Raw genomic sequence first — 26,253 nt, 5'->3', positions numbered from 1 at the left:
CCTAAGCGAGTGAAAGGCAGCTGGTGAGGCTGGAGCCTGAGAGGTGAGGGTTAGGGAGACAAGCCTGGAGAACTTGCCAGGGCCTTGGTCTGCAATCTGGTTGTTCATCTCAGTCAATAGGGAAGTAACTGAAAGTTTAAACAGGGGAGTGATACGAACCTCTAAGCGGGCTTTGCCTGTGAGCACCTTGTGGTACCCTGAGGGTGTGAACCATTCTGGATTTTAATGCACGAAAAGCAAGCAACAGGCCTCGGCCCTAATCAGCAGAAGCTTTGATCACCAGCCCCTTCCCTGCCACCCTGGAGAAAGATGATGGAAGCTCACTTCAATGGCCACAGGTGAGAACAGCCTAAGCTGTCCTGGCGATTCAGGCGTAAGTTGTCATCTCTCTCAATGACCTCAGGCTCTAAGAGCCATTCCAGGCCTGACATGAGTCCCTGCAGCCAGGTGAATGGAAATGGTATCCAAGCCAGTTGCCTGGCCTGGGGAGAGGGCTTTGGTGGTCCCTGGGGAGGCCTTCCAGAACGGGATGTTCCTTCCTCCCCTACCTATTCCCAGCACTCTTGCTACTGCGGGTTGCAAGGCCCCTGCTGGCCTTTCAGTTCCAGCAGGACAAAGCAGGGTAAACGTGCCATGAACCAAGATCTCCCACGCGGTGACCCTGATACCACAAGACAAAAAACGGAAGCCTGGGCCTGCCGCAGCAAGACGCTGTTTCCGGTCAGGTTTTGGCCGCTGGGGCTCCCAGATCTCAGCACTCCCTGGGTGCCCTTGCAGACCACCCCCCTCCACTCCTGGCAGCCAGTGTGTGAGCACCCCTCCATCTCCGCAGCCCCCACACTTCAGGCTGCCATCCAAGGACGGAAGCCGGAAAGACTCTGTGATGAAATCCTTGCGCTGTAATTAAGTCCCACGTTTTACACGGATCTTTCCCGCCCTGCCCATCCTATCACCCAGTTCCACCGGCCAGCGGGTGGGAGAGTCAGCCGTCCTGCGATTACACCCGAGCTCCCGCTGTTAGCGGGGTTGAGGGTCTCACCCACCCGAGCAGTCTGTGCGCCCGCCCTCACGCTCCCCCCACCTCAGTCCTACTCAGGACAGTGCCGTATCTGTCCCTGAACTGGGTTTCACCCCAGCGAGCCACTCCGCCACTTTCTGACGGTCACCTCTCTTTAACCCTTTGGTTGCACAAGCCTCTGGGGAGCCGGTTTTTTACTTTTGACAGGTCCCTTTACCTGCAAACTCTAGTAGTGGAGGAGTTGGGAAATAAAGAAAGGAGAAGGCAGGACAGAAAGGGTCTGTCTTCTCCTGGAGAACCCGGGGCTTCCTTCCTCAAATCGCGCCAGCTCCCAGCTAGCCCTCGCTGACTGGAACGTATCAGAATGCTCCGCTTTTAGCTTGCGGTTTGGCGTAGTGTTAGGAGCACTGCGCTGAGAGTCACGAGAGCATGGGGTCGAGTTCCTCTTTCGCCAGCTTCTGGCTGTGCCTTTGGACCACTACTCCAGGTCCTCGGGCCTGGGCTTCCTCCTCTGTACAATGGAAAGAGGAAGGGAACGGAATGCTGGCCTGGATGATCTCGAGGGACATTTCGGGAGTCTACAAAGGTTGCAGCTCGGCCCCCCTGTCCCGGACCCGGACGCCCGCAGCCCTTATAGGCGACCCCTCCCCCTGGGATCCAGGGCGCCCCACGCACCCAGCACCCGCGTCCCTCCCTCCCGACTCCCAAATCCATGGGTCCCTTATGTTATTCCTCGTCAAACGGACACTTGCGACGGTCCCCGCAGCCGCAGGGTGCATCCGAGGAGCCTCAGGGCTGGAGTAGGAGGTCCACTTGCCAGAGAGAACGCAGAGGTTACCTGGCCTGCGGGGCGGGGCTGGGACGAGGGCGGGGCCTGTCCAGGGGCGGGGCCGGCGGCGTCTTCTGGAGGCCTGCCTGGGGCGCCGCTTCTGCGACTGGGAGGAACGGGACGTGGCGCGCGGCGCCGGGAGACTTCCCCGGAGGTGAGCGCCCTGCCGCGCAGGAGTGGAGGGGCGGGGCGGGGACCCGGAGTCCCCGGGGGGGCGGGGACCGGGCCACTGGTAGCCATCGGGCGCCTGTTCCCCTCCAGGGGAGTCCTGGGCTGTTTCCAGCTCTCCTCCGGCGCCCCGAGCACCCATTTCCTGGACCCATTCCTAGGACTGCGCTCTTCGCTCCTCGGGGCCCCGGGGGGCGGGGGCAGAGGGGGAGCACGTAGATACCTTGCCGGCGGGGCTCGGGAAACCTTGGCTGTGAATGAATGACTTGCATCTCCACCGTGGAACAGCGCTATCAGACTTTCTCATCTTCACTTTCGTTTCCACCCTGGGAAGGGGCAGGTGGCTTCACTATCTTCCCTGGAAAAGGGAGACAGCCACCCCCAGCAGAGCCATGGAAATCCCAGACAGTTACTGAGCCGCTCAACAAAAGGCCTTGAACCTCCGCCTCTCCGCCCTCATAACACCAGGTAGAGACTCCAAGGTAAATATTGTTGACTTTTATGTTTAAAACAAAAAATCTGCCTATGAAAATAAGAGCATAGTGGCAATGCTCCTGGAAAACCACAGTTGGAACGACATTTTTTAAGGGGTAAGGAAGGGGGTTGGTTGATTGTCTTGGGGGTGAGGGGTGCTATCCCAGGAAGTCTGCTGAGGCCGCGTTGGGTGGCAATTGGTGGCGGAGGCTTTCCCTTGCAGTGGGTTAGCTATGTAGTCACTTAGTGTTTGGAACACCTATCCAGCACCGGGACCCACAAACAAGCAACTAACCCCAGTGTCCTTCAGATAGGCACTCTTGTGGAGCAGTGACCCAGTCAATACCATGCCCTGTTTGGCTGTCAGGTGCATCTGGGATGTGTCCTCTCGCTGGGTGCCTGGAAGAGGGCGATCGCGATTACACACTGATGCTGGAGAGCTGCCCTGGACAGCAGCCAGGCCTCTGCCAAACGTCTGTTGTTTGATCACTTTTCCCTGCATTTACTCAGCCAGGCTGAGCATTGACAAATCTGTCCAAATCTCCTGGACCCCCTGACTCACTTCACCCTTGTTCTTGTGGACAGAAGACAGTGGCCGGCAACTTCCCGTTGTGCCGGGCACAGCCAGTCTGAAAGGGAACCCTGGGACAGGGCCCTGGGAGAAGGTCGGTGGGGCTCTGAGTTGCTGGATGGTGGAGACATTCCAGGGGGTTCCCAGAGGAGGGGCCCAGGCCAAAGCTAACTGCCCAGCGTATTTTGACAATCCCTATGCCCACACCATGCATATCAACCCGACCGGTACTTCCATCCTAAACGACATCTCAGGATCATCCCCTTGGGTATTATAGCTCTGAGCAGAGCAAGAAGCCTTTAGATTCTGTTGTCTGAATGTGGAGCCATCCCTGCCAGCTTTTTGGGTTTCTATCTGGGGAGGCAAGACTTCTGAGGAAGTTGTGTCCCAGAGCCTCCTTTGTTGATTTCTCTGTATCCAGAAGTTTGGCGTTGCTGAGTGTTGAAACCAAAATAGGCCTGTTGTCTACTCATGCTCATAGACTCGGAGGGCAAGAAAACACTGGAATGTACAGTTCCCGAATCCACATGTGTTTGCTTCCCTTTTTGTTTCGTGGAGAAGAATGCAGAAAGCAGATTCAGATCTTCAGTCAGGTCTCACGCTTCAGGAACTCCCAGCACTGGCTTTGCAGCGCCCTCCCCCATTTGGGGGCCACGACCCACAGTGTGCTCAGCTTTATGGGACCAACTCAAGTTTGAGGCATTGTTCCTGCCCTTCAGAAGCTTCCAGGTTCAGGGGAGGAGAGAAAACCAGCACCTGCGTAACAATTAGAGAGCAAGTAAGTGAAATTAGGTGGCGTCTTCTGCTGGTTCAAAGAAAACAGCCCATGTGGGCTGGAAAAGGCAGCGAGGGCTTCGGGAGCTACTTGGTCTTCAGCCGCATTTGTTATAGAAACAACAGTCAGGCACCAGGCAAGGCAGAGGGCAGAAAGCCCAAGGATAATATGAGGCTCAGACGAAGCAAAGGCGCTCGCTGCCCCTCCCCCATGCAGTCCAAATTCCCTGCCTTCCTTCCCAGCCCCGCCTCCTGCCACTGTCAGTCCACCCCTGGCCCATGATACCACAGTGACTGCCCATGGCGCTCTGACTAGGCCTCTTCTGCATGCCTCTCTCTCCCTACACTTGCTCTCCTGTGCCCAGAATTCTCTCTGTTGGGGAATCCTCTGAGTTTGTTTTTTTTTTGTTCTTGTGTTTTGGGGGGTTTTTGGCCATGTGGCATGTGGGATCTTAGCTCCCCGACCAGGGATCAAGCCCGTGTCCTCTGCATTAGAAGCGTGGAGTCTTAACCACTGGGCCACCAGGGAAGTCCCGGGAATCCTCTGTTTTTTAGAAAGCACCTCACATAGCACCTTCTCCAAGGAAGACTTCTGTGACTGGCCCCTCCCCCAGCCTTCAGGCAGAGTTGGGGGCATTCCTCCTTTGCCCTCCGCTGCTCCTTGCCTGCACCTCTACAGAAGCGCGTGCACCCTGTACTGCCCAGTTGGGTTGAGGGGTCTTTGCCCCACCTACAGAGGCGGGGCTGTGTCTCACTCATCTTGCGGTCCACTGAGCCAGCGTTGGTGTCTGGCACATAGCAGGCAGCATTTGGTAAATGATTCTTGATTGAAATTCAGCCAGATTTGGGCACTGTGAAGCACCTCACCTACTTGTGGGTTAAGCACTATTATTGGGAATTTAAAGATTGGATAAGTTTGGTGGAGGAATTCGCGTTTAACGTGGTGGCAGTACCCAAAGCACTTAGCAGGGGCCTCAGAACAGACTTCGAGGTCCTTCTTGATCCAGCCCCAGGGTATCTTCTCCAGCCTCACCTCCCGCCAGCTCCCACCTTGAACCCACAGCGGACTCCCATGCCTGGGCTCCCCCTCTCCCTTGACGGTGTTGTTTGACAGCCTCTGCCGGGAACGCCCACTGCTGTCCCAAGCTTACGCTTCCCCATGCACAGGACTCAGTGATCAGTATCTATATCCCCTGGGAGTAGAGGTCCCTCAGGCTGGGTTTGCACGTCCTCCTTTGTGCCCCGCTACCCTGCCAGCACACCCTCTCACAGCGTCACTCCCTCTTGTGGCTGCACCCCACCCCGCCCCAGTCCTGACTACTAGCGCCCTGATCTCTGGGACTGGGTTTATCCTTGATGCAGCCCTATCAGCTTACAGCCTTCCTGGGAGAGAGTGCCCAATAAACGTACATTGGATGGAAGTCTGAACCTGGGTGATGAAAATGTAAAAGAAAAGATAACACTAGGGTCATCTGAAAGGAAAACAAGTAAGATTTGGTGATGAGTAATATAGAGTAAAGGAGAAGGTTGGCTCATAACCTGTGAGGCAGGGGGAAATTGATTCACAGGAGAGTTGGGTCCCTGTACCAGGGAGAGGTCCATTCACATCCTTCTGAGCGCCGTGCAAAAATATTTCTGTTTTCTGGAGGATTTTCAAAGACCAAAATATTGTTAAGTCACTTTGGGGCATTATTGCATCTGAAGTTATTGCAGGACACCCAAGTGGGGATGTCCTTTAATCAGCACTTTGAATACAGTTCAGGTCAGGGTTAGGGGGAGATGGTGGGAGTGTAGTGGGGATTGCCCAGCATGTGAAAGCAAATGTGATCACTGCCAGAAGAAGCTAAGCTGAGAACAAGGTCTAGGGGAAAACCTACATTCTAGGGGCAGGGTGTGGGAGAGAGGAACTAGTGGAAAAGAGAATGACAGAAAGAGAGAAGAAAATCAAGGAAGCCAAGGGAGGAGATAGTTCAAGAAGAGATGGGTGGCCCAAGCTGTGTGTGCCAAAGAGAAGAACAGAGAGATTCAGGCAAGAATAGATGAGGAGGCCAACTTTGAGAGGGGTGCTCGCACAAGAAAGCCAGGTCTCATGGGGTCAGAAGAGGCTAGGTTATTGGGCAGTAGGATCATTGGGTGGAGTCTTCAGACCTCACGTCTGAGGAATTTGACCACAAAAGGATAGATTTTCTCTCAGCAGGGCAGGAGGAGTAGTCACGGCAAGAGAAGATAGTTTTGTTTGTTTTGTAAGAGATACAACCACAGTTGAATGCAGGAGGGAAGGAGCCCATTTATGGTAAGGAAAATGGATAAATTCCCCTCTTCACATTGATTGTATTTCGTTGAACCTTCCCTCCCTTCCCCACAGTTGTCCCAGAGAACTCTCATTTGGGGTAATCTCCAAAGTCATGGTATTGCGGAACCCAACAAGAGGATATTGCAACCTGGAAACAGCTGGTTCTCACCTCCCTGGCATGCGGTAAACTTGTCTCAAGTGCCCCAAACATGACTTTGCTTCATAACGGTGGGGGCCGGATGTTTTCTCCTTGACTGTGCACAAATGCATGACACCAGCATAACAGTAAACGCAAAAACAGCATTTACGCTGAGCCAGACACTGTTCTGAGTCCCTGTGAGGTGGGTGTTGTTATTAGTCTCATTTTTCCAATGACAAAAATGAGGCCCAGGGAGCCCACCCAATGACACAGCAGTGAATGGAGAGCCAGGGTTCCAACTGGATGTGTCTGGCTTCAGGGTCCATGTGCTTAAACCACCATACTAATTCAAGATGAGCAGCTCACGCTTTGCTCTAGATGAATGTTTATGGCCCCAACACTACTGCAGGATTCTTAGTCCTTGCGCTGCTGACAGCATGACTTATCCAAGGTCACCAAACCAGTTCCTAATCTATCTATCTATCTGTCTATTCATTGTAGGTTAGACTAGCTTTAATAATCAGTAAATGATTTACGGGCTTCCCTGGTGGCACAGTGGTTGAGAGTCCACCTGCCAATGCAGGGGACACGGGTTCGTGCCCCGGTCCGGGAGTGTCCCGCATGACGTGCAGCGGGTGGGCCCGTGAGCCATGGCCGCTGAGCCTGCGCGTCCGGAGCCTGTGCTCCACAACGGGAGAGGCCACAACAGTGAGAGGCCCGCGTACTGCAAAAAAACAAAAACAAAACCAAAAAAATAAATGATTTACTAGTCAATAAATAATTTAATAGTCAACAAATAATCTACCACGTGCAAGACACTGCAAGGGACCCAGAAATACGAGCTACATGTATCATCTCATTTAATCCTCATAACCACTCCATTTTGTAGACAGGACAACTGAGCCAGTATTTGAACTTGGCCCTAATGAAGGCAAGATTGAAAACCACTTTCAGCCCTGAGTTTCTGTGTTCTGAGGTTCTGCCTCATCACGGTCCGAGACTTAACTGGTTCTAGAAAGCCCCAAGGCAAACTTTACTTTCTTTCTCAACACACAAAAGGATTGCAAGTATGAATCAATAAGACGCTGAGGTGTGTAAGAAATGCTGCCTCCCCTTTTATTTTCTAGAGATCAACTTAATATCCATTTGCACCCTTTGTCTCACCAGGCTGGCAAGAATAGAAACTACCCCAGGGCGGTGTCATAGTTTCTGGATCTTAGGCAGTGCCGAGACCTCAGGGCAGGGCTGAGGGGGATCCCGCACCAGTCTGGTCCACTCAGGTTACCTACCACTGAGCACGCTCCTGACCCTGCCTCCCTGGCAGTCTCTGCTGCTTCTAGACCACACGGCCAAACTCTAGGGACTTGCCAAAATCCTGTCCTCCTGGGACCCCCAGACCTCTCTTCCTTTCCTGTTTCTTCCAAACCTCACTGTTTTGCCCCACCAACTTCACTCCTCTCACGACCTCCTGGGAGAGCCTCTGTGTCCTGGACATAAGTCCCTGTTTGGGAAATGAAAGCCTGCAAACTGGAATCAGTCCTGTTACATACCTGGCCTGGGGAGACTTCAGGAGACTTCTAGAGGGTGGAGGTGGGCAGCGGAAGGTGGAAATACAAAGAGGGGGAAAAGTTTTCTACTCTCAAAAGATTATCTAGCCAAAGATGCAGTTCCCTCTGAGAGTAAATTCCTAGGCGGGAAAAAGTTGCTATTCGAGGCTAGGATATATGTGGATCCACTATATTTATCCATTTTATTGGTACATCAATACCATTATTTTCCATAGATATTTTCAAGAATATCTATAACAGATTTGCAAATCTGATGAAAGTGGGGGGCGGGTTGTGATTGTGTCCTGGTCTGTGATTGCTGTCACGATACTCAGCAAGTCTCATTAGATAACTTTAGGGTTTATAGGCTGTGAAAATGCTTCCAGTTCAAACCTGCCATCATACACGTACAGAAGCAGGACAAGGGAAGTTAAACTTGTCAAGGATGCCCAGGTGATGGCCGAAGGAGGGCTAGAACCCAGGTTTCCCCTCTCCCAGCCCAGAGCTTTTGCCATATCTCATGCATCTTGGAAGGGACCGCCCACAGCGCCAAGGAGCCAAGTTTCTTGCTGACCCCTCCCCCATTCAGAATGGAGCACAGCCACCCCGGGCAGCCTGCCCAGGGCAAATTCCACATTCCACACACGTCCCTGGGGGCCCTGGACGCTGGGCATGTAGCAGGAATGTGTGTTTCCAGCAGGGGCGTGTTTCCCAGCCCTGTCTGCCCTGCTTACAGTCCCTGGGGCACCGCCAGTGAAATCATCTTTCCTCCTCTGCACCGGGCAGGCCTGGAGATGCAGGACCCCGTCCTCCTGGCCTGACTCCCTCCCTCTCCCTTCCCTCACCTCTCACCAGGGGGGGTCCCCCTCTGCCGAAGAGCGAGCGGACTGCATTTTACCAGCCTAGGGAGGTTTCTCTTTTTCTTTTTTTTAACATCTTTATTGGGGTATAGTTGCTTTACAATGGTGTGTTAGTTTCTGCTTTATAACAAAGTGAATCAGTTATATATATATACATATGTTCCCATATCTCTTCCCTCTTGCATCTTCCTCCCTCCTACCCTCCCTATCCCACCCCTCCAGGCGGTCATAAAGCACCGAGCTGATGTCCCTGTGCCATGCGGCTGCTTCCCACTCGCTATCTACCTTAAGCTCAGTTGGGAGGTTTCTCCTGATGCTCTTGTTAACCCAGCACAGACTGCAGATCCCTCCCAGGACAGTTCTCAAATCTCTCTTCACATTTCCATTTTCCGTGTCTAACGGATCATAGTTTAATAAGGTTTCTCTTGCCCATGCCTCCCCCCAGCTGCTTCCAATTTACATCACAATCCAAATGATTTTTGCCGCTCTTAGCGGATTGTTTTGTGTCATTACTTTCAGGGGATGCAATATCAGACTTCCCAGCTCCCCGTCTGCTCGGGCTTCTGACCTCGCAGCTGCCCATCTTTCCAGGCAATTTACTTTACCCCTGAACACGCGGGGTTTAGCTGAGTTGCATTCGGGGGGGCTGTCGGAGTCTCAGATGTTAATTTTCTAATTGAGGATATTGGTGCTGCCTGAAGCAGAAGACGGAGATGTTCAGTTCCTTGGTGAGCTATCTTTTCCCAAGGATTTTTAGATGCGTCACGCTAGTTGTTAGTTTTTAATAACCGCTCGGATGGGATTATTTCTTTCAATCAGATGCTTTAAAACTGTGTGCTAAAGAGTTTGTAATGAGCAGACAGAAGAGAAGCCATTTTTGTACCTGAACCATTTGGGTTTTCAACATCCTTCCTTCAGACTGTCACGCCTCTGTTTGATGGTGCTGTTTTTGTTTTGGTTTGGGGGGACTGCCACCTGAAGATATTGAAGACAATAGGGGAAACTTTTACATAATTTCCCATGAGTGCAGAAAAAAGAAACACCAAATCTCCCCAGCATACTGAGAAATAATTCCGTTTCCTTCTTTCACTGTTCCCCTTCAGTGGTTTCCAAAAGGAATACATTTCTGGTGAGGTGCAGTTGGATAAATGATGTCTGTCTACTTAAGCAAGCAAGAAATATTAGAGGATTACACATCAATAACTGTTCATTCGGAAACTGGAGGGTCCTCAAAAGCCTCTGTGGATGCTTCCTCAGGGAAGTAGAAACTATTATTGTTGTGATCGTATAGGTGATTAAGCTAGCGCTCAGAGAGGTTAAGCACTTCCTCAAGGTCACACAGCTATTAAATTGTGGGGCTAGGATTTGAATCCAGCTACAAACTTAGTTGTCATTTTGACCTTTCCTAAAAATCAAAATTGTGTACACTGCCCAACAGATTCAGAGCCTCAAAGGGGTTGGGGGAGGGGCTGGGTAATTCCTTCTAAGGTGCATGCCAAGGAAGAAAAGACATCACAGTCCTGTTTTGAAATTCAGTCGTGATCTCCTCTCCCTGTGCCAGCCTGCCAGGAGCACTTGTGTGCTCTCTAAACGTAAGCAAGCAATAGGAACTTCTCAGCGGGGCTCAGTCCAGAGCCCCTGGTGGCTTCCACACCCCTCAGCCCAGACTTTCCGGAGGCCCTCGGAGGACTCTTGCCTTTGTCTTCGCCCTTTGTGCGCCCCCTGCTGGTCTCCAGGAGAGGCGCCTGTCCTGGAGCCTGAGAAGTGGTACCCAAGCCTCTCTTTTTCCTTAGCTCCAAGTAAAACGATGTGACTTGCCCAGCTCCCCTGCCTCAGAAGCCTCAAATAACCCTCCTCGAGCACCATCCAATGCTTCAGTCTTCAGGACTAAGAAGAATTGGGGGAGAATGCATGGCCCCCCTTCTCAAAAGTGATCATGCAACATCCTGGTCCTACTTTATTCCTGGGAGATGAGGCAACCTGAGTAGTGAGCAGTGAGGCCCATAACAGCTCTCTTAAGTCCCTACCTCACAAATCATGATCACTGAGCCAGCAGCATCAGTATTACCTGGAGGCTTGTTAGAAAGGCAGAATCTCTGGTCTTTCCCCAGACCCGCTGAATCAGAATCTGCATTTCAGCAAGATCTCCGGGTGAGTCATATGCAAATCATCCTTGGAGGCTCTGTATCTATTCTGCAGTGTCCACAATTTGGATTTTTTTTTTCTTTTGAAGATCAAAATGAAAACTAAGTTCAAGGCTGGATTCAAATCCTAGCTCCACAACGTGATGGATATGTGACAGGCACATACTTACCCTCTGAGCCACAGTTCAATAAAATGGTGAAAAGCACTATATGTCATTCTTTTTTTTTTTTTTTTTTTTGCGGTACGCGGGCCTCTCACTGTTGTGGCCTCTTCCGTCGCGGAGCGCAGGCTCCGGACGCGCAGGCTCAGCGGCCATGGCTCACGGGCCCAGCCGCTCCGCGGCATGTGGGATCTTCCCGGACCTGGGCACGAACCCGCGTCCCCTGCATCAGCAGGCGGACTCTCAACCACTGCGCCACCAGGGAAGCCCCCACTGTATGTCATTCTTAACTTTCAGGGCTCATCTCATCCTGAATCTGAGACCCAATAATGATCCAGTGTCTCCTAGCTCAACCACAGTTTACTTAATCATACTGCTTAGAAATGGCAAACTCTGATGGCAAACCTAGCCTTTTCCCTAGCAACCCACAAGCTCTCTGCTCCTTGTGGAGAAGACAGTGGATGGTCTTCATCCTGTGTGTGGGTCCCCAGTAACTAAATGACCACAGAAATGTCATGAAAGGGACGTCTGGTTCCAAGGGAGGTGCTTCCTCACCACCACTGTGACGATAAAGATGGAGTGGATTATGGAGTTCCCTCCCTGGAGGGACAAGGAAGAAAGCCCCCCGTGACTAATTGGCCCAGAGGCTGGGCGTGAGATTTCTCCAGGTCTCTTCAGCTCTGATGTTCCATATGCCTCGATTTACAAAAGGGTCTTGATCTTTTTCAATTAAAATTCCACTTAATCAGAGACACACCTAAAGTTTTAAATACCCCTACAGAGAACATCACCGTGTGGTATAGAAAAACATCTATGTAATATTTTCTGTTTCTCCCTCCTAATTAGCTTTCCTGTTCTCCCTTAGGAAAACAAAAGCCCTTTCTCTCAATTCACCAGAAAAACATTGACGACCGTCCTCCCATCATCGCTGCGAGGAGGTCCCCACTGTCTCAGAAACTGAAGCCTTTAAACAATCAGGGGCCCCGTGCCTCTAGGATAATAACATACAAGAAGCCCCTTCTGTTAGGACTGGAGGTAAGTACTCCTGATGAAAATCGCTCTCCTTCACAATGTTAATGGGGAACATATCACCGGGCACTTCAGTCGTGCTGTGAGCCTCAGGGGTACCGCGTGAGCAAAACTGGGTCCTTGCCCTCAGGAGATGGACGATCTGGAGGAGACAAGATGTGATGAAAATGCCACCGTGAAAATGTCCACAGAACAAGGGAGGGAGATAAAGTGCCTGTAGGAATATGAGAACCGTTTCACGAAACAGTTGGCTTCTGGGGTAGCCTGTGAGGGATGAATTGGAGTTGGGTAAGCAGACGAGATGGGAACAAGCATTCCAAGCCCAGGATCAGCATCAGCAGAGAAACTGGGATCCAGTTTCACTCTGGGAGAAGGTGAGTTATCTCTGGAGCCCAGGCAAGACTAAATAAGCCAGAAGGTAGATTGGATGGAGTTTCCCCTCTGTCCAATGGGAGGGTTCAGGCGCTAAGGGACCTCTCTAATCAGCCATTCCAGGAATAGATTAGAGTCCACAGTGGAGTTTTATGCCCTGAAGAGTTGGGCCATTGCGGGCAGGGGGAGCTAGTGAAGGTTCCTGGTCAGAGCCATGCTCTACAACCCCCCTCATTTAGCTGAGCGAGAGATGCAGGTGTCGGGGTCAGGCTGGCTGTGGGCGGTCAGCTGGAGGGGTGGGCACTGCAGCAGCCCAGACAGGAGGCAGGGGCTGTGGGGCCGAACGGCACAAACAATTGGAAGTGAGGGGAATCAATGCTGGTGGTGGTGTCCTGAGATGAGCGTCACAGAATTAACCACCATCTGCACTGATGTACCTGAGGCTTCTTCCCGTGGGGGATTAAGGAAGCTGGTCTGACTTCACCCACCTTGTTAGAGTTTCATATGTACCGAAGATGGAAATAAGGATCCACAGCCAAAGATGAATATGGTGCAGTGTTTGATCAGAAAGGCTATAGCCCCATATGCTCTGAATCTGGAGGAAATGCTACAGATGCCCAAGAGGATATTCCAAGGTATGTCCAGATGAGGAAGAAGAAAGAAGGGACAAGCTCCCTCTCAGAAGCTGATGGGATCATAAGTACAGATAATAGGAGGGGAGAGAGCGGGCGAGCTCCGGCTGCTCTGAAGAGCTCCAGGCTTTCCCCGCCCCCCGGCTCAAGAGCATCCGAGGGATACAGAGCGCAGATGCGCCCTCAGCACCCTGGCAGCTGGCCCTGCGGGCCGTGAAGAGGGAGGAGGACCCAGAGGCAGGATGTGGCAATTTCATTCATTCAACAGGTATTTACAAAATAACTACAAACCAGGGAGCTTGACGGCAGCTGTGGACCCATTCCTAGAAGAGATCTGGCCCAGGGTCTGCAGCTCTGAGGAAAGGTGGCGGGAACCCCGGCAGGTCAGCATAGGTTCTGGAACAGCAAGTCGTATCAGACTCAGCTCATTTCCATCCTGACAGGGCTACCAGCTTCCAGCAGCCCTGGGAACTCAGCAAGGCATTTGACTGAGTTTCTTGTTATATCCCCTTCCACCCCGACACGTGAAAGGGAAGTTTCTCGCTGGGCTAGACTTACTAGACAAGCTTTGTATCGAGGCGTCATGCACACGGAGAGATGCAAACAAACCCTAACGAGACCCCCGGGCACCAGCAAATCAGTAAACCGTTCTCCTGAGGTCGCACCAGTGCACAGAGACCCAGTGCGCTAATTGTCTGCTTCCTCTTTGGAGAACCGTCGTCAGGTCAGGCTTTTCCCTGCTGTGTGAATCTGCGATGCTCATGGAAGCTGCTGATGACTGTCTACCCTCGGGCGTGTGATGGGTCTGAGGAGAAGGGTGGGTGGGGAGCACGCTATCTTTTTTGTTTTTTGGCATGAACGGACTGCCACGTCTGGCCATGGAGCGCCTTCTGCACCCAGATGTGCATGAAGAAGCCGCCCTCTCTGGCCGGACCAGCCTGAGCTGCCTCAGTCCCACCACACACTCTTGACCCCGGAGCTCACCTCACCTCAGTGGCTCCGCAGGGCACTGCCCCCAGGACGGGCCATAAGCCCTCCTGTGGGCTTTGCTGGCAGACACAGAGAGTCACTGGATGGCTGCGGCATGTGCCACGTAAAGAGCCAGACCTTCCTTCTGTCCTAGAAGTAGGAAGCGAGGTCAACATCTTCTGAGAGGGCCAAGACCAGGCGGGATGAGTGAGGGAAAGCCGGTGAAGGTTTGGAATCACTCCTTAGGGGCAGGAGAGAGGGTGACGGCACGACTGGATTCTGCACATTAGTGTGGGCACCAAGGTGGTTTTTCCTGACAGAGCTAAAGCCACCAGGTGTAGGCAGGCAGAGGGCAGGTGGCTGGTGTAGACAGATGGGATAGCAGAGCAAGGAGGCGTCCGAGCTGGAGGTTTTGAAAGAGGGTTTGAAGAGAAGGTCTGTGGAGTCTAGAACCGTGGGGAGGTGTAAAGAGAAGGATGCATTTAAGGGTCACGGAAGGTTCAAGGGGAGTTTCGAGGCCGTCAGAGAGTCAGTGTAGTGGAAGGAAGGGCCCAAGAGACCCGGAAGGAGGAAGGTCGTGCTGTGAGAGTGGGAGAGAGCTCAGCGTTTCAAAGGGACCATCTCAGGGGTAGGGTGGGCCTTCACGCGGAGCTGAAAGTGGCGAGGGGCTGAGAGGCTCACCTTCCCCCGGGAGCCAGGGCTCATACCCTTTGTGACCCAGGGGAAGTGACCACAAGATCAGCAGATGATGACCAAGAGGTGGGCTACAGCAGTACCCCTGGACTGACCCACGTGTGCCGCCACACCAGAGACACTAGGCTTAGAGAGTGGACAGAGCTGTGTGGTCTTAAGTAAGTTACTTAACTGCTCTGGGCCTTAGTTTTCTCCTGTGTATAAATGGGGAAACAATGATACCTCCCAAAGACTGGGAGGATGAGAGAAAGGAGGAAGCTCAGAGCTCTGTGGGGACGAGCATGGAGGCGAAGATGCCCACTCTGCGGTATTGTAGTTATCAGGATATATTTCTTTCCTCCCTCCAGAATTGAACCCAGTGCTTCTCAGATGCGAGTGTGCATCAGAATCACCCAGAGCGCTTGAGGAAACAGCCTGCCAGGCCCCAGCCCCAGAGCTTCTCTTTCAGGAGGACTGGAGTGGGGCCCCAAGTGGTGCTGATCCTGCTTGTCTGGGGACATCACTTGGGGCATCCCTGCTCTAGAGTCTTTCTAGAAACCTTGAGACCCTTGCAGGCAGGGACTGCCCAGCATCCAGCAGTGACCAGCACAGAGTGGGAGGCTCAGCCTGGGAAGAGTTACTCTAGGACAAGCACAAATTCTCAGTACAGCAGCTGGTCACCACGGAAAGAGGTGGTGTTGAATGAAAAAGAGGACACCCAGAAGAGCCTCAAAGTCATGGTGGTTTGGGGAGGAAGCTGGACTTGTATCTGGGGAGCAAACTCTGAGGTTCGAGGCAGTGCAGTCACCCATGGGTTTTATTGGAACTGTTGTCAGAGGCAGAACGCTGGGCTGGAAGGACCATGGCCCCGGCGACATTGCAGCCTTCGAGTGCTCGTTGGCTGGCTTGTCCCTATGGGAGGCTTTGTTCTGCACCTGGAGAACACGTTTGCCCTGGGAGGGTCACCGTGTCCACTGGCCTTGAGCCTTTTTCCGAGGCTGACCTTGAACGTATTCACATGTGGACTCAGTCCAGGATTTTTTTTTTTTTACCACCTTTATTGGAGTATAATTGCTTTACAATGGTGTGTTAGTTTCTGCTTTATAACAAAGTGAATCAGCTATACATATACATATATCCCCATATCTCCTCCCTCTTGTGTCTCCCTCGCTCCCACCCTCCCTATCCCACCCCTCTATGTGGTCACAAAGCACAGAGCTGATCTCCCTGTGCTGTGTGGCTGCTTCCCACTAGCTATCTATTTTACATTTGGTAGTGTATATATGTCAATGCCACTCTCTCACTTCATCCCAGCTTACCCTTTCCCTCCCCTTGTCCTCAAGTCCATTCTCTACGTCTGCATCTTTATTCCTGTCCTGCCCCTAGGTTCATCAGAACCACTTTTCTTTTTTTAGATTCCATATATATGTGTTAGCATACAGTATTTATTTTTCTCTTTTTGACTTACTTCCCTTTGTATGACAGTCTCTAGGTCCACCAACCTCACTACAAATAACTCAATTTCATTTCTTTTTATGACTGAGTAATATTCCATTGTATATACGTGCCACATCTTCTTTATCCATTCTCTGTCAATGGACACTTAGGTTGCTTCCATGTCCTGGCTATTGTAAATAGAGCTGCATTGAACACTGTGGTACATGACTCTTTTTGAATTATGGTTTTCTCAGGGTGTATGCCCAGTAGTGGGATTGCTGGGTCATATGGTAGTTCTATTTGTAGATTTTAAGGAACCTCCATACTGTTCTCCATAGTGGTTGTATCAATTTACATTCCCACCAACAGAGGGTTGCAAGAGGGTTCCCTTTTCTCCAGCATTTATTGTTTGTAGATTCTTTGATGATGGCCATTCTGACTGGAGTGAGGTGATACCTCATTGTAGTTTTGATTTGCATTTCTCTAATGATTAAGGACGTTGAGCATTCTTTCATGTGTTTGTTGGCAATCGGTATATCTTCTTTGGAGAAATGTCTATTTAGGTCTTCTGCCCATTTTTGGATTGGGTTGATAGTTTTTTGATATTGAGCTGCATGAGCTGCTTGTAAATTTTGGAGATTAATCCTTTGTCAGTTGCTTCATTTGCAAATATTTTCTCCCATTCTGAGGGTTGTCTTTTGGTCTTGTTTATGGTTTCCTTTGCTGTGCAAAAGCTTTTAAGTTTGATTAGGTCCCATTTGTTTATTTTTGTTTTTATTTCCATTTCTCTAGGAGGTGGGTCAAAAAGGATCTTGCTGTGATGTATCTGCCTATGTTTTCCTCTAAGAGTTTGATAGTGTCTGGCCTTACGGTTAGGTCTTTAATCCATTTTGAGTTTATTTTTGTATATGGTGTTAGGGAATGTTCTAATTTCATTCTTTTACATGGAGCTGTCCAGTTTTCCCAGCACCACTTATTGAAGAGGCTGTCTTTTCTCCATTGTGTATTCTTGCCTCCTTTATCAAAAATAAGGTGTCACTCCAGGATTTTTATTGCTATGTGAACCTTGGAGAAACCTTCTCCATTTGGAAATGAATGAACTGTTTTGCTCAGACAGCGGTCCTCCATGCCCAGCACTCCGACCGCCTGCCAGATGTGAGCCACCACCTGCCAGGAGAAACATTCTCTCTCCAGCCTTGCGGCCAAGCTCAGAATCCCGGATCCTGTCAAAGAGCCCATTATGAGTATTATTTGTTAAGGATCAAGCATTTAACTTAGCGCAGGAGAAGCTCTAGCCCCAGCCAGCGGGATTTGCAGGCTAACTGTGTTGCCCAGGGAGCAGAGGTGCCCCTGCGTGCAGGCTTCCCCATTGCCCATGGAGACACCACGGCCGGTAACTCACCCAACGTGAGGTCCGCGGCTCTGCTGAGCAGGCAACTAAGTCAAGAAAGGGAACCCACTCTGCTGACGGCTGGGATTAAAGCTAAATGAATTCCACTCAAAGGAGAGGCTGCCGACCCTTCTCCCTCTGGTCTCATTATCTTAATAACAGCGCTCGGCAGGAGTATTGAGGCCCGCATTGATTGTGCTCTTCCTGTTACCCCTCAGAGCCCTCGACACAGGTTAGCCTCAATAATCAAAACCCAGTTCTCCACAGCCCTCTGAATTTCCTACCAGCCCTCTTCCTCTAGGAGAATCACGGGGCTTCTGGGTTGGAGGGAATCCTTTAGACCGGCGTCTCTCAAAGCATGGCCTGAGGACCACTTGCTTCAAAGTACCTGGGCTAGGGCTTCCCTGGTGGCGCAGTGGTTGAGAGTCCGCCTGCCGATGCAGGGGACACGGGTTCGTGCCCCGGTCCGGGAAGATCCCACATGCCGCGCAGAGGCTGGACCCGTGAGCCATGGCCGCTGAGCCTGCACATCCGGAGCCTGTGCTCCGCAACGGGAGAGGCCACAACAGTGAGAGGCCCGCGTACCGCCAAAAAAAAAAAGTACCTGGGCCATAAAATGCACTTCCCCAGCTCCACCTGACCTACCGAACTGAATTTCCGGGAGTTAGGCTCAGGTAGCAGCAGTGTTGGTTTTTTCTCTTAATTTTATTTTCTGATTGTGGTAAAATATACAGGGCATAAAATTCACCATTTTAACCATTTTAAGTGTCCAGTTTAGTGAGCATTAAGGACATTCACATTGCTGTGTTACCCTCACGATCAGCCATCTCCAGAAAGTTCTCATCATCCCAAATAGAAATTCTGAACCTACAGGACCGTAGCTCTCCCTCCTCCCTCCTCCAGCCCGTGGCAACCTCTATTCCACTTTCTGTCTCTCTGAATGTGGCTACTCTAAGGACCTCATCTCGGGAATCACACAGTATATGTGCTTTTGTGACTGACTTATTTCACTTAGCATAACGTCTTTAAGGTTCACGTATGATGAAGCATGTGCCAGGATTTCCTTCCTTTTTAAGACTTTATAGTATTCCGTCGTATGTGTACCACATTTTATCTCATTCGTCATCTGTCAGTGGGCATTGGGATCGTTTTTACCTGTTGGCTATTGTGAATAATGCCGCTATGAACGTGGTGTGCAAATATCTGTTTGAGTTCCTGCTTTCAATTCTTTGGGGTATATATATGCCCAGAAGTGGAATTGCAGGGTCCTGTGGTAGTTCTATGTCTGATTTGTGGAGTCAGCAGTTTTTAAAATTTATTTTGCGGTACGTGGGCCTCTCAGTGCTGCGGCCTCAGACCCCAGAACAACCTCACCTCTCAGATGCGACCCAGGTACCTGGATTGTTTTTAAAGTCCCCCAGTGATTCCAATGTATGGCCAAGTTAGAGAATCATTGGTTTATACCAGTGATTCTAAAATATGGGTGTGTACAAAATTTGCATACTTGTTAAGAGTACAGAGCCCTGAGGCCCACCCCTAGGAGTCTCATTTAACTGGTCTATTGGAAGCCTGGGCTTCAGTGGGCTCGAGGCTCCCCAGTGGTTAATGTGTCGCCAGGATTGAGAACTTCCTCCTCCCGTTCAGTCTCTTGTTGAAACAGGAACCAGCTGAAGCTGCTGGAGGTGACACTGACCACTCAAGTCTCTGAGCCCTTTGGGACCTGAGTCCGCAATGGTCCCCAGAGATGATTCCCAAGCCAGTCCCATGGGTTCTCCAAACTCTATCACACAGGCACAGAGGGTAGACTCATATAGAGAACCTCCTTTTTTTCTACTCTTAATTGGAACTGTTAGCCTTGAATGAGAGTTCAGTCAGTTCTGCTATAATGCTTGTTCTGAAATAATGAATCTGTTCCAACACGATTGACATATTAAGGAACAATATTGATATATTAGGGAACAACATTAACATATAAGTGAACATGAAATTTGCATATGCTTCTGTGCCATATCTTAAGTTTAAATGAAGAAAACTGTACCCAGCTGAACCGAGCTACATATGTGGAAGGAAAAGACCTCAAAAATCTGCCAGTGACCTCCTTGCTTCACCTGTGATTTGAGCCAACACCCATCCCCAACTGGCGTACAACTTCCCCTGATACCAAATAACCCCCTCCATCCAGCACCTCACAGTAGCTCCCGAGGCAGCAACCCTCAGGCCTTTTACAAGGTAAAGGAATATTTATTGTAGTGTGTATGTATTTCTTAACCACCTAACACGTATAAGATGGTGCTACCATTTTTATGAGGTTTTCTGGTGCCGCTGATGAAGGTTTTGAGTGCTATACGCCGTCTTCTTTTTTCCCAGAAGCCCTGTGGTTTTATTGTGTGATTCTAAGTAGCTGAGTGATTTTTAGGAAGGAATGCCTATGTCGCCTGATGGCAGAACTAACAATGTAAGTACCTGTCGCTACTCACCATCTTTTCAATAATGGTTTAGGAGCGCGCTGTCGGGTTCCTCTACCTGCTGCCTCAGAGAACTCACTCCAGCCACCACTAGATGGCGCCCTCCTCCGCAGGGTCAGAAGCTGCGGTCAGCGATCTGCATTCAGGGGTTTGGGGTTTTAGGTCATTTGATCTCTCTTGGGTTCCCAAAGTCCATAGGTGCTGCCCACCTGGTCTGTCTCACTGCCTACACTTCACTCTGGCTCACTCATCTTTCTGAGGTCTGGTCGGGTCTGAAACAACTTCATCGCCTGGTTCTTATCTTTGAATTAGATTTGCCCTGTATCAGTGCTCATTCATATTTATTTCAACGCGTTTTAGCTCCTGCCTCTCATTCCAGGACACCCCTGCGTGGGTGGTCCCTCCTCCCACCTTCTGTCTTCATGAATAACCCCTCCAGACTCCTGTCAGCTCAGCTCACCTGGCCCCTCTGCTCACCTGTCCTGGCACCTGACCCAAAGAAGTCTGCTTCAGAGATGAAGATGTAGCTGTTTCACACCTTGCTGTATTTCATAAGAAAATAGGTCTGCACGATATCTTTGTAATATGACATAAGCCCAAATAATTTTCTTTAAAATCTGTTTGTTCAGCTGGCCTTATCTACCTTACAGTTTAATTTTATTTATTTATTATTTTATTTATTTTTTTTGTGGTACGCTGGCCTCTCACTGCTGTGGCCTCTCCCGTTGCAGACGCGCAGGCTCAGTGGCCATGGCTCATGGGCCCAGCCGCTCCGCGGCATGTGGGATCTTCCTGGACCGGGGCACGAACCCGTGTCCCCTGCATTGGCAGGCGGACTCTCAACCACTGTGCCACCAGGGAAGCCCTAATTTTAGCTTCCCTATTATGGACTTGAAAATTCAGTATCTTGAATATGTATTGTTTGGGGCTTTCTTTCACCTGATATTACTACAAATTCAAGTCAAGCCACCCAGTACAGCGTAGGCATTTGGAGGCCAGCCCTGAGTGGTCTGTAAAAAGACAGAATTGAAACTAGACATCTTAACTCTGTTATTCTGAGCTGGTGTTCTCACTTCCATGTCTCTGCAGGGATTTTCCCGTCAGATTACATAAGATGAGAATTCATTCTGATGTTTGGATAAAACAACAGCTGCAAAACTGTCAGCAGCTTGGGGGCCAAGCTAGTTCTTTCCTGAAAATATGATTTCAATATCAGAACACATTTATCTTGCAGTCACTTAAAATCCTCATTTGTGAAATCAGAGTCTCTATTCTCTCTTCTTCTAGAACAGAGGTTGGCAAACTACAGTATTTGGACTGCGAAGCCTAAAATATTTACCATCTGGCCCTTTACAGAAAAAGTTTTCCAAGCCCCGTTCTAGAACATAAAACGTGGTGGTTGTTATAGGTAGACTAAGGGTTCTCATCATGAGGTTGAAAGGGGTAGCCTTCAGGAGGTCAGTAAACCCTCTGAAATTGGGTGCAAGTTTTGGTTTATGATGCAAATGTGCATTTTTGGAGAGCAAAAGGGCAGGCTTGGTCTATTGTGTTTACCACTGTATCTCCTCTTCCTAAAACAGTGCCAGATACATAGATGCTCAGCAGATATCAATTGAATAAGTTATTGAGGAGGGGGATGCTGAAGAGACAGGCAAGAGCTGGATGAAGGAAGTCTTTGCAGGGTTTTATTCCCAGAGCAGTGGGAGGAGAAGGGAGGGTTCTGTGCAGAGAGGCGTGGTATCACCTGGGTTATGTTTCTAAAAGAACACCCTGGCTGCTGTTTGGAAAATGGAGAGTCAGCCCAGATATAAGAGAGACCAGTAAGAAATCTCAAGTCTAGCCCCATCAAGAGATGGCGGCTTGAACCGAGTAGACTTGGAAGGTGAAACTGACAGGAGTTGCTGAAGTGTGGGTGACGTTTCAGAGAACAGAGGTGACCCTGCTATTGTTACCCTGAGCCTCTGGGTGGAAATGGTGGAGAAATTAAGAGCCGTAATAAACATTCTCAGCGAGTTTTTTCTAATGATTATTAAATGCCTGGTTGTTTTTAATAGTAGGTTATATTTAATTACTACCAACAGGAAATTGTTTAATTTCAAATATGAAATGGCAATAGTTGTATCCCACCTGACAGTATACATCAGTATACCACGCTGCCCTACTCTTAATGTGTAAATGCCTGCTTTTGATATTTTGGGTCAACTCAGAAGTCAATGTCTACTTCTGATTTGCTGTAAATTGTGTGTCGCAGCCTCAAAGGTGCTATGGAAACCCCACCACAAATTACCCCAACACAGCGAAACGTCTTCAGAGCCGGCAAGTGGTCCAGGGCTGGTGCCCTCTCTAGCACCATGACTGCTTCACGCTGTCTACCCTGATATTGAAACTGTGCCAGTGATGGTTTTATAAACCAGGGCCCTCTTCCTATTTCTGTCTTTTCTTTCCCCCTCATTCTCCTGCCCTCTGAGCCATGTAGGTCTTTCCTTACCCGGCAACAGAGGCCTTCAGATATTACACATAGAGCAAGTTGAATACCTCGCAGGCACCGAGGTGGAGGTGCTGTGCAGATGGGTAGAGGCGAAGCTCTCTGAGGGGTGGGCCCTCGTGCACTTTCTCTGTACCCTTCACAGCTCCCAGCACAGCACTGGGAACATAACCAGATACACTCATTCAGTGCCGTTTGCTGCTGTGTGTGTGAAGCAAATGCTCAACTCAGACAGTGAATTCACCTATTGGGCTTAGGCAAGGGGACTGTTTTTTGTTCAGTTGTACACTCATGGGGTCACGCAGGTGCCAGGCGTGCAGGAGGTGCTTAATACATTTTTCTTCAACTGTTGAAATCTGACTCTTTGTGGAAAACGACGTACCCAGTTTTTATATTATGAGATGCACTGTGTAGGGAGTAAGGATGGATGAATGGAGATGACCTAGTATCCTTGACAGGTTAGAAGGGGAAGAAAATCAGTGGATTTATTTTCCAATCTTCAGCTGAGCCTGCTTTGGGCTAGGAATGGGGTCCCTGGCTGAGGTGAAGTTAAAATGTATCTCCTCCTGCTGTTTTCTCCAACTTCCATCGGCAAATCTTGAATGAATGAAGGCACAGACTTAGGAATGAATGCAGAGTTATCATAAAGGTTAAATGAAATATTTCGAAAGTACTTAGAACTGTGCTTGCTATGTAGAAAAATGCAACATAAATGATAGAGGGTGAGAAAAGCTCTGTCTACACCAGACAGCATCTGCCAACAGCTACAGCCTTGGATCCAGAGAAACAAAGGGTCTAAGAAACAGCCACATCACAGAGGAATCCCTCAAGCCCTAAGCACCCGTGCGCAATGCCTTGAGCTTAGATTCCTGTGTTTTCACTCTCCCTTCTTCTCCATAGGATCATGGGAAACCTCCTTGACCTTCTCTTAAGAATGGTGCTCATGGCCAGTCCCGCGCTTGGAATTTCTTCCTGCTTCTTCGATGGTTGGAGAGCCTTATATCGTTTCTGCAACCTCACCCAAGTCCCCCAGGTCCCCAACACCACCAAGAGTCTCCTGCTCAGCTTCAACTACATCAGGACAGTCACAACCGCATCCTTCCCCTTCCTGGAGCAGCTGCAGTTGCTGGAGCTCGGGACTCAGTTTACCCCCTTGACCATTGACAAAGAAGCCTTCCAAAATCTGCCCAATCTCAGAATCTTGGACCTGGGCAAAAGTCAGATAGACTTCTTGCACCCGGATGCTTTTCAGAAACTGCCCCATCTCTTCGAACTTCGACTGTTTTACTGTGGTCTCTCCAGTGCTGTATTAAAAGATGGTTATTTCAGAAATTTGGGGTCTTTGACTCGCTTGGACCTATCCAAAAATCAGATTCAGAGTCTTTACCTTCATCGTTCATTCCAGGAATTGAATTCCTTGAAGTCCATCGATCTTTCCCTCAACCAAATAACCACTGTTTGTGAGCACGACCTCAAACCCCTCCAAGGAAAAACACTCTCCTTTTTAAGCCTTGCTGATAACACCCTGTACAGCAGGGTCTCAATGGACTGGGGGAAGTGTCTGAACCCATTCAGAAACATGGTCCTGGGAACCCTAGATGTTTCTGGCAATGGCTGGGCAGTGGACATCACAAGAAACTTCAGCAATGCCATCAATGGAAGCCAAATTTTCTCTTTGGTTCTTACCTATCACGTGATGGGTTCTGGGTTTGGCTTCAATAACATCAAAGACCCTGACCAGCACACCTTTGTCGGCCTGGCCGGAAGCTCAGTGATACGGCTGGACCTTTCACATGGGTTTATCTTCTCCCTGAACTTCCAACTCTTTGAGACGCTCAAGGAGTTGAAGGTTCTGAATCTCGCCTACAACAAGATAAACAATATTGCAGACAAAGCATTTTATGGACTCGACAACCTCCAAGTTCTCAATATATCACATAACCTTCTGGGGGAATTGTATAATTCTAATTTCTATGGACTACCTAAGGTAGCCTATATTGATCTGCAAAAGAATCACATCGGGATCATTCAGGACAAAACATTCAGATTCCTGGAAAAATTAAACACCTTGGATCTCCGGGATAATGCTCTTAAAACTATTTCTTTTCTTCCAAGCATACCTAATATCTTCTTGAGTGGCAATAAACTGGCTACTTTGCCAAACATCGCACTTACAGCTAACTTCATCACCTTATCAGAGAATAGGCTGGAAAATCTGGATAATCTCTACTTCCTTCTCCAGGTACCTCATCTCCAGATTCTCATTTTAAATCAAAATCGCTTTTCCTTTTGTAACCAAGACCATGCCCCTTCAGAGAACCTCAGCTTAGAAAAGCTTTTCCTTGCAGAAAATATGTTGCAGCTCGCCTGGGAAGCCGGGTTCTGCTGGGATGTTTTTAAAGGGCTTTCCCATCTCCAAGTCCTATATTTGAATAAAAACTACCTGAATTTCCTTCCACCAGGAGTATTTCGTCATCTGACTGCACTGAGGGGACTCATCCTCAAGGACAACAGGCTGACCGTTCTTTTTCCTGGCGACTTACCTGCTAATTTAGAGGTCCTGGATATATCCAGAAACCAGCTCCTCTCTCCTGATCCTGATTTATTTGCATCGCTGAGTGCCGTGGACATAACTCATAACAAGTTCATCTGTGAGTGTGAACTTAGCACTTTTATCAATTGGCTCAATCAAACCAACGTCACAATATTTGGCTCTCCGGCAGACATATACTGCATGTACCCGAGCTCCGTGGCTGGGACTTCCCTCTACTCTCTTTCCACGGAAGATTGTGATGAAGAGGAAGTTTTAGAGTCCCTAAAGTTTTCCCTTTTCACCTTCTTCACTGTCACTTTGACTCTGTTCCTCGTGGCCATCCTCATCGTTACGAAGTTTCGGGGGTATTGTTTCATCTGTTATAAGAAAATCCAGAGACTGGTGTTCAAGGACCCCATCAAGGGAAGAGAATCAGAGACGTACAAATACGATGCCTATTTGTGCTTCAGTAGCAAAGACTTTGAATGGGTGCAGAATGCTTTGCTCAAACACCTGGATGCCCAGTACAGCGACCGAAACAGATTTAACCTGTGCTTTGAAGAGAGAGACTTTTTGCCCGGGGAAAACCATATCGCCAACATCCAGGATGCCCTGTGGAGCAGCAGAAAGGTTGTCTGTCTCGTGAGCAGACACTTCCTTAGAGACGGGTGGTGCCTCGAAGCCTTCAGTTACGCCCAGAGCAGGTGCTTAGCTGACCTCAGTGGCATCCTCATCATGGTGGTGGTGGGGCCCCTGTCCCAGTACCAGCTGATGAAACATCCCTCCATCCGAGGATTCGTCCAGAAACAGCAGTACTTGAGGTGGCCTGAGGATCTCCAGGATGTTGGCTGGTTTCTCAACAAACTCTCTCAGCTCATTCTAAACAAAGAAAAGAAAAGGAAGAAAGACAATGACATTCAGTTGCAAAGTGTAACCACCATTTCTTAGTCAAAGGAGCACTTTTCCACTTATCTCAAGCCACAAGCAACTCTTCCCTTTTTATTTCCACTAAGTTACCATTTGGGGTCCTTTATGAAGTTGTTGTTTTCCTACGATGAGAACCACATAAATCTCTTGGTTTCCATAGCAACACGACGTTGTTTCACTGATCTCTAAATGCAAAGTAATAGATCTAGAAAATTGCGACTGCCCGCAACGGTTCCCACTCTCCATCGATTTCCTTTCAGACCCGGTAACACTGTTCTCTCCTTTTGCATCGACTACGGGATATATCCTAGTCGTGGAAAGGGCACCTTGGGAGAAGTTACAGATGGCCGACACCCTTTCTCCA

At 49.6% G+C, this 26,253-nt stretch overlaps 1 protein-coding gene across 5 annotated transcripts; it reads left to right on the top strand.

Moving 5' to 3' along the window:
• Positions 1-1,940: 1,940 nt before the first annotated feature.
• Positions 1,941-26,052, top strand: TLR5 (toll like receptor 5). 5 transcript variants are annotated; one of them, XM_027122267.1, is made up of 6 exons: positions 1,941-2,001; positions 2,350-2,497; positions 6,200-6,468; positions 11,844-12,013; positions 12,895-13,014; positions 23,330-25,914. In XM_027122267.1, the coding sequence occupies exon 6, from the start codon at positions 23,334-23,336 to the stop codon at positions 25,908-25,910; it is 2,577 nt and encodes an 858-aa protein (XP_026978068.1). In that variant the 5' UTR covers positions 1,941-2,001; positions 2,350-2,497; positions 6,200-6,468; positions 11,844-12,013; positions 12,895-13,014; positions 23,330-23,333; the 3' UTR covers positions 25,911-25,914. The 5 variants fall into 5 exon arrangements, with proteins under 5 accessions (XP_026978068.1, XP_026978069.1, XP_026978065.1 ...); XM_027122268.1 differs by lacking the exon at positions 12,895-13,014 and having other exon boundaries at positions 23,330-24,671; positions 24,892-25,018; XM_027122264.1 differs by lacking the exon at positions 12,895-13,014 and having other exon boundaries at positions 23,330-26,052.
• Positions 26,053-26,253: the final 201 nt, after the last annotated feature.

The sequence above is a fragment of the Aethalodelphis obliquidens genome, unplaced genomic scaffold, assembly GCF_003676395.1.
Source record: "Aethalodelphis obliquidens isolate GAN/ISIS:26980383/991018 unplaced genomic scaffold, ASM367639v1 scaffold24, whole genome shotgun sequence".
In the NCBI taxonomy this organism is placed as follows: Eukaryota; Metazoa; Chordata; class Mammalia; order Artiodactyla; family Delphinidae; genus Aethalodelphis; species Aethalodelphis obliquidens.
The sequence above is the reverse complement of the archived record's forward strand: the minus strand, read 5'-3'. Positions and strand labels throughout refer to the sequence as shown.